This window comes from Misgurnus anguillicaudatus, chromosome 16 (genome assembly GCF_027580225.2).
Source record: "Misgurnus anguillicaudatus chromosome 16, ASM2758022v2, whole genome shotgun sequence".
Lineage (NCBI taxonomy): Eukaryota > Metazoa > Chordata > Actinopteri > Cypriniformes > Cobitidae > Misgurnus > Misgurnus anguillicaudatus.
The window spans coordinates 27159440-27172197 of NC_073352.2; the positions used below are offsets into that span (position 1 = coordinate 27159440).

The following is a 12758-nucleotide window of genomic DNA, read 5'->3' on the forward strand; positions in this document are numbered from 1 at the left end:
AACCTGTGCATCCATCCTTCATAAAAGTAATCCAAATGGCTACAGGGGGATAAACAAAGGACTTCTGAGGGTAATCCTTGCAGTTTTGTCATAAAAACTCCATATTTAAAAATTAACAAATGAAAATAACTATACGGTAATTCTGCTATCTTAGACGCCTCTGTATTCAGATAAAAGTGTGTTTGCACTTTGCAGAGGGTTCATTGCTGCTGCTCTCTGTGCCTTCGCCCTCTGCATCTACTGTAAGGGCTTTTTAGCCCCCTGGACTCGCCGTTTGGATTGCTTTTGTGAAGGATGGATGCACATTTTTTGGACTTGAAGGTGGTTATCAGTGTTGAAAATACTGTTGTTATATAGCCTTGCTGTGGGCAGGGCAATACATGTGATTTTGTTGACAGAACCGGTGAATGCAGAAAGTCATATGTCAAGCAAGCAGTTAAAGTAGCCTGTGGTGCTGTAAGTAGCGAATCTTTGTGATCCAACCCAACCACACAACTTACAGAGTTGTTCTACCACTGAAATAATTTTAAAGATATTATTTTAAGGTCGAAAAACTACAGTGTTGCTTTAAGGAAAGTTTGCAAAAGGTTCAGGGGACTTTTCTATATTTAGAAAGGAACCCCATGACCTCATAGATACGACTAGCACTTCCCATTTGTTTAAGTGTACGCATGGAAGCTAACAATGTGTATATCCGTTTTGAGTAAGTGTTGCCTGACTGCTCTGGGTAAGTCTCAACCTCTGATTTTTTCAGTATTTTTATAAAACGGGCAGTTCTGGTCTTTCATTCTGATTGGTTGAACACCACCAGGTCGTGCAGGTTACACAACTTATAAAACACTGAAGCATTCACTCAACAGTAAAAACTCATCGCTCTGAATCTGATCTTTAACAAAAGTGCTTTACAAAAACGCAATTATCTTTAAATTTAATGTATGGCCTATACATTAAATTTACATGATCAGGGGTCATAGCCCAATTCGAAGCTAGTCGCAATTGACTTTTTGTCCAAATAAAAAAAGCTGAGATAATCTGGAACACCGGGACATTTCCCGGTGGTCTGGATGTCATTTGGCCTGCTTGCTGTGCAGTCAGCTCAGCTTGACGTGATAGACTGATGAATGAATGATAAACCTCTCAAAATATACAAATCAGGCAATAATGGACTTCATGATGTAAAAATGCCATCACGCACCCAACATCAGCCATGCACTGCCCATGGTTCTCTATAAATTGTGCAAAAAGGGAGCCTCAGGATCAGCAGAGAGCGGATAAAAAAGCCCTGCCAAAGACGCTGTGAGATGCTGCTAAATAACAGAAATGTTTGGGGGAGTGATCTGTCAAAATGACCAGTAAAAGCATGCATGTTGGATAGGTATTGCCTTATAACTCACTGGTGCTGCTGCTGCAAGTTTTTAAAGTCAGGTACCAGCGTTCTGCGTTGCTTTGTGTGCAGTCATTTCTGAGAAAACCTCTATACTTCTGTAATGAAAGTGTCTGGCAGATAATGAATTACCATTATTAATAAGTATGCTGTTCTGTGCAAACCACAGTGAAAGACCAAGGCTGAAATGGGGAAGTTTATCACTTTGTTTCATAAAAAGTTGTATCATGCAAATCATGTTTTTACTGTCATTTTACATTTAAATTTGCAGTTCGTAAAAGTCATAAAATTTATTTTTAAAAATCCTCCAGATACCTTGAATGTCTTTTAGACGATGGCCAAGAAGCAGTATACTATTGGAAATACACATCTCCATCTTTTTTTGTGAGCAAGGGCTACCCCAATGGATAAAACAATCTGAAGGGCTGCTTTTTGATATAACCTCAAAACTTTTTGTTTTACTTGTTGATTTTATTTTACTTGTTGATATGCTTTAGTATTGTTTAAAATTTTACACATGTAAACTAAGCCAAGCTAATATAAAAATATGTAATAAATTAATATAACAATTGAGACTATTAAAAGAATGTGCTTTGGCAGGCATCTCACAGACTCTGTGCGGGCTACTCAGCACCACGTTGGAGACCCCTGGTCTATAGAAATGTATACTGTATCAGACCTGGGTTTTTCTCTTTTTTCTGCTTGCTTTTTCCAAATCCATTATTAAAGGAAAGTAAGCAAGTGATTTAATTTGGCGTTTTATAATTTCTTGAGATGAGATTTTATATACTTTCGTTATCTTGCCAAGTTGGTGAAACCTTTTGACCAATATATTCTGACAAAACTTGCTGATTCTGTGAGTCCAGTGTAAGCAGATGTGGTCTGTCAGACACGCGACTGAGTGAAAGATCTTCATACTTCACAGTCTGCTTCAGGACTCTGTCTTTACTCTCTTCTGATGGATTTACTCTTTTCTGGAAACTTCAGAGAAATGTTGATCATCTTTGGACTGATGCTGGTTCTGCTTCAGACTGGCTCATGTAAGTAAATGATCATCTCAAACTAAATGTTATGATGCTGTTTAATCACACGTGGGCAGCTCTACAAAAAAAAGATGGTGCTAAATTGCACTAAAAATGGTTAATTGCCTTGTAATCATAGGAGAACCACTTTAAGTGCTATAGTATAACACATCTTTAAATGTGCTAGAGTTGTAAGTATATGAGATAATTTTGTAATATGTTGTTTTGCTGGTTTTAAATGATGATGAGAATAATATTTACCAGCTGAAAACATTCAGACTGTCTATTATAATATGTTGAAATGTTTCTGTTTTAAATGTTTTTGTGTGTTTTTGTTCTGCAGGTGTGCATCAGATCTGCAGGTTTAATCAGACAACACCCTGTAATGCAGCTTTGGGAGACAAACTCTCTCTACAGATGTTTCGGGATATTCATATATCTAGACTGGAATTAAACAAAGAGAGGAGTTTAGTTTGTAAAATACACAATAACACAATCATTAAATCTTATCTTTATAGAAACAGACCTGATGTTATCATCAGTTATGACACTGTGATTATAAACAGTGTTACCAGAGCAGATTCAGGGAACTACACATTACACCTTTATGACTTACAGAGCAAGCGAATACCTACACCAGGACTTCAAGTGAATGTTGAAGGTAAATTAACTCTTTATAAGAATAAATACTATCAAACTTTCTCTAGAGGTCTTTTCTATACAGTGTACACTTCATACTGTCTAATAATTAAATATATCTAAACAAGTGTGTATTATGCAGAAATATTTTATGTTACATTGAAGTCACATTATATGGGATGTTTAAACCAGCAAATGGTGTGGTGTCAGTTATCATCCAGTTGCAGTTATTTTACAGGTGTATTTCACTTAAAAAGTTCCTTTCATTTGGCTGTTTTGACATCAAATCCTGCATAGAGAGAAAAATATCAGTTCCACGTCTATTTAAATAAACATGCTTTTTTTTAAACTTTACAACGAGATGCTGTAGTTACAGCATAAGATTAGCATGTTAATCAGCTAAACCTTGACCTCCTGGATCATACTGGAAATGAGAGTTGAGTACAGAATGGTACAGGATATCATGCTCTGGATGTAGACGGCACCTGTTTATTTAGATATGAGCATGCTGTACACAGTATACACACTGCAGAAACAGTATGAGTAGTATACAAGTATGCCATTCTTAACCCTGTGTATGCTGTATTTGTCATGTGACCGTGACGTGTCCCTCCAGCTCCTATTGGCTCAGTGAAAGTGTTAGTCGAATGCATCAGTGAGCAGAGGTGGGCTTCCTGCTTCTCTGAGGGGGATTCACTCTTCTTCAACTGGACTCTGAATGGACAACCACATGCACAAGGAAATAAAACCATCATTAATCTGGATGGGGAAACTTCTGGAAACCTCATCTGCAGCGTGAAGAACCACATCAGTCATGGAGAGAAGAGCATCACTGTAAACCATTGTCCTGGTGAGCATTAAACTATGAATGTTTACTGATTTACTACAACAAGAGTGACTGAGATGAATTAATTATCTGATCTGGAGGTTTAATTATTAACAGGGATGAGGTTTATCAGTCAGTTCATGAATTATGTCAATGTATTGTGAGGTTCAGAGTGATTGTAGATGATTCTTCATCTGATTACAGGAACAACACCTACAGCAATTACTACTGCAACTACTTCATCTGTGACCTCAGATGTGACCCCTGTGCTGACCAATAACAAACAGACATCAGAATCAGGAGAAGGTACAAGTTTATTGTTTACAGTTAATATGAATGGAGATGATTATTCATCTGTGTCTGATTACAGAAACAACAACAACTACTGCAACTACTACTGCATTTGCAACAACTACTGCATCTGTGACCTCACATCTAATCTCTACCCATTAACAAACAGACATCAGACTCAGGAGAGGGTACATGTTTCTTATTTACAGTTAATAAAGGAAATAACAAAATTTTATATTATTACAATTTGAGTAAAGTTTCTGACAAAAACAGCTTCGCTTTTTGTGTTCTGAAATAAATTCACTTAAAGGCGTAGTGCATGATTTAAAAAAAAAAACACTGGAAAATGTAGCCTGACGTTGTCATACTCAATTCTAGTCAGAATTTGAGTCTGATACTGCTCCATTGAGCTATAATTATGAGGCGTGTCTCAACCGAAAAATGCCTCTGCATTCAATTGGATAGACCTACGACCAATCAGAGCAACGGAGTGTGCTATGTTGAAATTACGTCTTTAGCAGCCTGACCGAACTGCTAGTTATTTCGCTACAATGACACTAACATTGTGATTATACTAAGGCTGAGTTAGGGAATGTACATCAACACCTACTATGTTTAAAACATTTTGTTTATATCACAACATTAAGTATTTACTAAGTCATACAGTAAAACCATCTCTTACCATTTGTATGTTAGGTGAACTTCATCCACGACGATACCCATTACGTTGGCTTGAAAATATTGGAGCCTAGCATGTCCCTCCACTTATTCAGCAATCACGATTCTAGGCTTCCGAAAAGTAGCTGGCAATGACCGCTAATTATAACCATCTCGTCATGCACGCCGAGTTGCATCGCCGTGATACCCATTTCAGTTGCGACCAACTTTTGCCAAATCCCGTAGGAAGGACGGCAAAAACATCAACAAATGCCTTGCTCGCGTTTCTCTGTTCCTCTTTTAAAATCAATGCGCTGTCGATATCTTTTAGAACAGACTCAATGTCAGAATCCACACATCTAAACTCTACAGCGGCAGCCATCAACACACGCGCTCTTTGGTGACGTGGTGCATTACGTTACTGTTGATCATCTGTCCATCATCGTATAAAGCCTGCCCTGACAATTTGATTGGTTCGACCAGCTTTGGGTCTAGCATAATAGCTCCTCAACGCAGAAACCCCAGACCGATCTTCCCGTTCTCAAAATGTTGTGGGCGGGGCTAAGATCGGCTGGCACCCAGGCTATGGAAAATGGAGTCGAGTACCAAAACACACTAGTAGCCAATTAGCAGCAAGGTGCGTGTCTACTAACTGACATCATTATCAAAAGAAGGTCCAGATTCTATTGGGGTGGGGCGTGTTTGTTTAGATGATTTCAAATATCAACATTGGCTTTCAGAGAACATGCACCCCGCCTTTAACTATTTGGACTTAATTATTTTTCTTTTTAGCTACAGTATGTTAATAATACAATACTAGTGTACTGCTTACTGTTTACTATACAGTGTACACTGCACATACTGTTTGGTAATTGGTGTAATGTGAGGTTAAATAATTATTTAAAAAACACTGTCTTTATGATGAGATGGTAAGATTTGATTTTTAATTTTAGCTATTTTATGCAATAATTAATAATCAGATGGGTTGATGATTTAATGAAATGATTGACTGACAGATATTGTTTGATGTGTTTGTGTTTCAGTCTCTCTGACGTTTGTGATAGTGTGGACCTTACAGATGATATTTCTTCTGCTTCTGTTAGGAGGCTTTCACATCTACATCAGAAAGCGCACCAGCACACAAACACCAGGTGACAAACACTTATGATGGATCTGAAACACTAATATTAAGATTATTTTAAGTGATAATGATTATAATGTGATGTTTTCAGAAGAGAAACAGCAAGAAGATATTGTTCTGTATGAAAACTGGAACAATATTAGACAGAAGCAGATTTAATCACTTATATGATTTCACGATGTCAAAGATTTTCACATGAATAAAGCTTTAACCTCGAGCACCGGCCTGGATATTATGATATTTTTATTGGGACTTCTTTTAATTTCTTTAAATGTTCATGTACAGTATTGCCAAGGGTGTCAGGATCCTGCAATAGAATCCTGTTTAATATTTGTGTCTTGTCATGATGGCAGGGTTCTGACAGTCCCTGTTATGTGAAGGCCTATGACCTTGTGTATCGGGTGTATTGGGTCAATTGTTTCATTCCCTTCACACATACTGGCTTTATTATTTTACTGTGAATGTCTATGCATGCTTTAAATATGCTCCCTTCCTCCTACAACCCGGAAAATGATCAAGCTCTGCCATCTTGTGGACATCTCAATTCTTTAAAGTGCACCTATTTCACTACAAAACATTATTTGTATATTTGGTAATATACAATGTGTTTGTGTGGTGCTGCGGTGTCAAGTTCCTGCTCATTTTCCAGTTTGATTCAATCATAAACACAAATAAAGTCATCACATATTTTTTTATAACTAATAACTTAAACCAAACTTATTAAAAAAAAAACGAACACTTCAAAGTAGGCTACACCAGCAATCATGATAAGAAAAATAATGTAACTGAAACCTTCGTTGGGAAAACGCCACTAGGGGGCGATCAAAATGTCTTCACTTTTCAGTATACGTGTCGCCCCACTAACTGTTCCTTTAAGTATATACCACACAGTTAAATTAAAACATGCATTGCTAAACAACAGTGAAAGAATTTCATTTACATTTTAGATTACATTAATGTTATATTTAGCCCTACATAAATTGCTGTATTTAATGTCCACTCACAGTTAACTGTACATTAGCACAAAGTTAAATATTGGTAGGTAAATGATATCTCCAGAACAGTTAGGAAAGACATTAAGACAGATTTAGGTGTGATGTTACTAGGGAAGCTCAGATGTCTTTAGCTGCTGTTTCCTCAGAACCCTCAAAATATTTTCCCCATCTTCATTTCCTTCCTCTGTCTGAGGGCTGACAGCATAGCAACATATTTAACGCATGCAGCTGGACTCATCTCTGAAGAGAAAAATCAAAGCATTAACAGACAATTGAGTAATGGGACATTGATATTGTTCTTGTTGATAGCATTTTGTCCAAAGTCACCTCTAAAAGGAAAAGTGAATTTTAGGTTACATCTGATACATCCACTGGACGCAAGTGAACTCTATATCTGTTTCTCTTATATATGTCACTGTGCTTATTTGGCCTTAATGAAGATTGGCAGGACTGAATGTTTGGGCTCCTCACAAACAAGCTTTATTGAAACTTCTGAATTATTAAATTTTTGAAAATGTAAATTTTTGTATTTATTCAGTTTTGTTTGAGGTTTATATTATGTTTATATTAAAGTTTTTATTTTACTGTTGAAATATAATTTTAAGTAATTGTTTTTGTTTTAATAAGGTAATTGAAAGCTATAAGGTGGGTAATTGAAGCTATTAGCTGGCGTGCCTTAGTTCCTTTGAGCAAGTTGACCATTTGTTATCTGCTCAAAGGTGATATAAGATGCATTTACAGGCACTGCTGTAATGTTTATCTGTTAAAATGGGATGATCTGGGATGCCTTTAGCTGTCCTTTCTCCTGGTCTTCGCTAAAAAAAGGTTTCCAACAGTACCTTGAATCTCATTTCCTTTTTTTTGTGCAGTCATTCGCAGCATCACACAACAGCATTGTAGCTTGAATTATTGTAGTTTAATGTTTGCATGCACGTAAATCACTTAAAGGAAGCATAGATTAATTTATGTTTCAATCAAGTTGACTCTTCCTATGGGCAGTTCTTATATAAGCTGAATTAAATTATTGTGCTTTATGTATTTATTCATTGTATTGTCATTGTTAAAGGGCCATTTCATCGATAGGAACATTCATCTTTATTGAAAGTGGGTCATATTTGTAGTCAAAATGTAACATAAATTTAGAATTTTGTGTCTATTTGACCGAGAAAAGACAGAACGTGACTTTAGAGCACATTTGTATGAAAAACTACAACTCCCACTATGCACCACAATGCACAGCTCTGCAAGCCACTCCCATTAATCGGAACACGGCTCAGATATGCTATTGTGTACATAAATGCCACCTTAGTATAACAAAGAAAATAGAAACACTCACTTTAGTCAGACATCCGTTTATCCCTGCAACCTGCACACAAACACGTCCTCTGCACAATATCTCCACAGACGCGCTGCCTCAGCTCTGTGCTCGTAAGCCGAAAGACGTCTTTGAAATAAGCACGCACAAAGTGCCCTGAAACATTCACAAAACAAACGTTCATATCCTTATCCGATGCAGAAATGTTAATCAGAAAGCACACAGTGAGAGTCCGTCCAAGCTCATATACTCCGCACCGCGTCTGCTCGTAAGCCGAAACACGTCTGTGAAATAAACATGTCCAAACACGCGCAAAGTTGCTCTCTTGCCTGGAAACATTCACCAAACAAACGTCCATATCCTTATCTGATGCAGAAATGTTATAAAGAAAGAGTAAAGGCACTATCAGTCCGGGCTTCTCTACGCAGCAGAGGCCGATTGTTGCGGCGTCTTCCCCGGGCTCCTCTACTCAGCCGAAGCCCAGGCTCCGGCCTACTCCTCTGGCTTCTGTTCCTCTATCTGCCTCAGCTCAGCTGCATGACCATTTAAAAACATGACTGGGGTTCTAACGATACAAAGCTTAATGTAAATCGGTGAAGTGTCCCTTTAAGTTAGGCCTGAGATGTTCTATTCATCCTGACAACGTGACATCACTATGTTTCGTTGCCGCCATTTTTGTGTACGGTCACAGCTGCACACCCTGCTTTAGTCAGTGGTCACAGCAGCCACCAGATGAAGATCAATAAAACACTCCCAGTGTTTGCTGCCAAGACGGACAAAAATATTGTGGCGGGCATGGCAGAGGTGACGTCTTTGGTGACGTCTAAAATCTTAACTGATTTTAAATCCATGAGAGACCACAGACAAAAGGACAGTTTCAAATCATTTACATTATACCCAATTACAGTATACCCATTATATTAAAATCCTCTGAATGCACAAAGTAGAAAGTTGACCAGACGAGACCACACAACTGCCGACTGTAATAATGATTTCACACTGACTGGGAGCAGTAAAATAATTAAAATCTATACAACGGAGGAATGTTTGGACAAAAAGTTAGGTGTGTCAAGCCTCAAATTGGGCCATGGCCCCGATTAACAGGGGGTGCAAATCAGGCCCAAAATTAAGTATATGGCCTGTCTATATAACACTGTACAGAACATCTAGAAAGTTGTTGCAACCTGACAAGATGTTCAGGGCTTATTTTGTAATAACAATGGGCTGAATGTACAGAATTCGACTTAATTAACGGTAAAATGTTCCACGGGTAGGCATTACTTTTCAATAACCACACACCTAACTTGTCAAATGTCTTAAAAATAGGCCTAGAGCAATGTTTGTGGTAACCGTGGTATAAGCGGTATAAGCGGCCCTTCGGATTGCGCTGCATTACAACCTTGAGTGTGCATTATTTTCTTATAATTCAATGGCATTTCGTCAATTATTCCTTACATATTTTATAAACTCATTTATTCAAATTAAAAACTGAGTAAAGAGACAAAGAGTTACATTAAACATGAACTGTAGCCTAGTATCAGTTAAATTCCCTCAGTACCTGGATGATGTCATGGTTCTGCCATCTTGTCCTTTGTTTAATCTTGTCTTGTGGCAGAATCATGACAGACCCATGTTTTGTGTGGGTTCACGTGGTCTTAGTATTGGTTTACTAGACCACGTGTTCCCTGTGTCTTGTCTCTTTTACCCCGCTCCCTTGTTGTTCTTGTCACAAGCCAGGGGCTGGCCGCTAAGGGTTAAGCCACGCCCCTTCTAACTTCCACCTCGAGGAGGTCCCCAAAACCAACCCAATGACCAGACAACAACGAGTACAGGTAAGTATAAAAATATTCTTTATTTATTTAAATATTTAAAATATATGGGGACTTGGGGAAAGGGGAATTAAAACTAAGATCAGGATCTGTCCTCCAGGGGGGGGGGGGGGGGGGGAATTTTACGTCGGGGAACGGGCTCCCGCCTCTGGCTCCCTCTGCCCGTCGCGCGCTCCTCTTCCTTCCTGGAGGCAGAATAAAATCACAATGAATATGGGCATGTACTGTTTCCTGTCCGTGTACCTGCGTGTAGTTCGCGGCACTCCGCCGTCTTCCCACGCAGCTCCTTGGTGGTCGACTCACTCTCCCTTCCTGTTTTCTCTTTCTCTCCACAGGCTACAGCTGGGGCATGAAGACACAGTGGATCGTTCTCACGAGAGTCTCCTCACCTCTCCACCGACTACAGCTGCTGGGTAAGTATGAATTTTCCTCTTCGACTCGTTACTTTAGTGCTCACACTTGTTCTCTCTCTTCTCCCACAGACAACAGCTGGGACACAAAAGCACAGTGAATCAACTCCAATTTGTTCTCTCACCTCGTCGCTGACTACAACTTCTGGTACGTATGATTCTCCTTCACAACTGGTCTCCTTAGAGCTCACGCTTGTTCTCTCCCTTTTCCTCCACAGACGACAGCTGGGACACAAAGGCACAGTGAATCGTTCTCAGTTAGTTCTCTCACCTCTTCGCTGATTACAGCTTCTGGTACGTATGGTTCTCCTTCACAACGGGTCTCCTTAGAGCTCACACTTGTTCTCTCTCTTTTCCTCCACAGACGACAGCTGGGACACAAAGGCACAGTGAATCGTTCTCAGTTAGTTCTCTCACCTCTTCGCTGATTACAGCTTCTGGTACGTATGGATCTCCTTCACAACGGGTCTCCTTAGAGCTAACTATTGTTATCTCTATATTCCTCCACAGAAGACAACTGGGACACAAACGCACAGTGAATCGTTCTCGGTTAGTTCTCTCACCTCTTCGCTGATTACAGCTTCTGGTACGTATGGTTCTCCTTCACAACGGGTCTCCTTAGAGCTCACGCTTGTTCTCTCTCTCTTCCTCCACAGACGACAACTGGGACACAAAGGCACAGTGAATCGTTCTCGGTCAGTTCTCTCACCTCTTCGCTGATTACAGCTTCTGGTACGTATGGCTCTCCTTCACAACGGGTCTCCTTAGAGCTCACGCTTGTTCTCTCTCTCTTCCTCCACAGATGACAACTGGGACACAAAAGCACAGTGAATCGTTCTCAGCTAGTTCTCTCACCTCTTCGCTGATTACAGCTTCTGGTACGTATGGTTCTCCTTCACAACAGGTCTCCTTAGAGCTCACGCTTGTTCTCTCTCTCTTCCTCCACAGGCGACAGCTGGGACACAAAGGCACAGTGAATCGTTCTCAGTTAGTTCTCTCACCTCTTCGCTGATCACAGCTTCTGGTACGTATGGTTCTCCTTCACAACGGGTCTCCTTAGAGCTCACGCTTGTTCTCTCTCTCTTCCTCCACAGACGACAGCTTCGCAGCTCTCTCAGCCCACTCCTTTTCCCTGTTGATTGACAGACTGAACAGGTTATGCTATACTTCTCGGGGTGGCGGACTTACGATAACTGTCAGGCGCATTGTGTCGACCGGCAGTGGTTTCCAAGATAGCGCCGGGTACCAAACCCTCTCGGCTAGCTCGTTGGTCCAACAGAGGGGCGAGAGTGTCACGCCGTCACACCGGGTCGAGCGCTGCCCTTTCCTCGACGCCCGTTGGCAATCGAAAACTGGACCGGGGCGCCCCTTCGTAGAGACCTCGGGGCAGCGGATCTCCTTCGCCTCTAACTCTGTGATGATAAACAGCACACAGGTAAAGTAGCAATGAAACTGGTAATACTCACACCGCCAGCCGTACAGATCTTCACCGCCACTCCTAACACAAGTCCGCCAAGCGTTTGGCTACGAAAATACTTCAGGAACTACTCCGTGATTTCTAAGGCTGAAACACACTCACAGCATAATCGTACACAGGGTTTTCTAGAACCGCTTTCCTCTTCAGCGCCCCTAGCGAGTGACTGGAGGCGGGGTACGTCTGACACGACACAGCAATCTCACTGCAATACACACAGCACCACTTCAAAGTGAAATTTCTACATCCAAGACTCACCCACCACGCTCAGTGCACACAATAGACGCCCGTCTTCCTTCGCCTCGCTCTGGGCGAGAATGTGGAGGTGGTAACACGGCCTAGCAGTTGTTTTCCGTCACTGTGGCTGTCTCACACAAAGATCCTGTGGCTCACCCACCACGCTGACTCAGGGGCAGGGCCACCCGCTCTCGCTGGAGAGCACTTAAAAGATATCCAGGTCAAGCACATACAAGTTATATTCAATGAATGAATTCGTTTACTCACAACTGTGGTGCTTCCGTTATCTCACGCTTCCTTAGGTTAACTTCTCCTTACGATAATTCCAGCTACACAGATAAACGGTTTCTCCAGTCATCAATACCACCGCTACACAAATGGGTACTCACGATAGCACGTTCCTTCTTCCTTCACTTCGTTCATACAAGGTCAGTCTCTGTTTACTTCCCAACCCGTAAGGTCTTCAATATCTCCATCAGCCGAAATCCCACGATGCACAGAGAGAGAGAGAGCAAGTCCAACAATCCGACGGGCGTAC

The 12758-nt window shown here is 40.6% G+C and overlaps 1 protein-coding gene across 1 annotated transcript; it reads left to right on the forward strand.

The window, feature by feature from the left end:
• Positions 1–2375: 2375 nt before the first annotated feature.
• On the forward strand, positions 2376–6702 carry LOC141350099 (uncharacterized). The gene is made up of 7 exons (XM_073854590.1): positions 2376–2424; positions 2750–2825; positions 2925–3067; positions 3662–3895; positions 4076–4177; positions 5863–5970; positions 6052–6702. The coding sequence occupies exons 1-7, from the start codon at positions 2376–2378 to the stop codon at positions 6117–6119; spliced, it is 780 nt and encodes a 259-aa protein (XP_073710691.1). The 3' UTR covers positions 6120–6702.
• The last annotated feature ends 6056 nt before the right edge of the window (positions 6703–12758 follow it).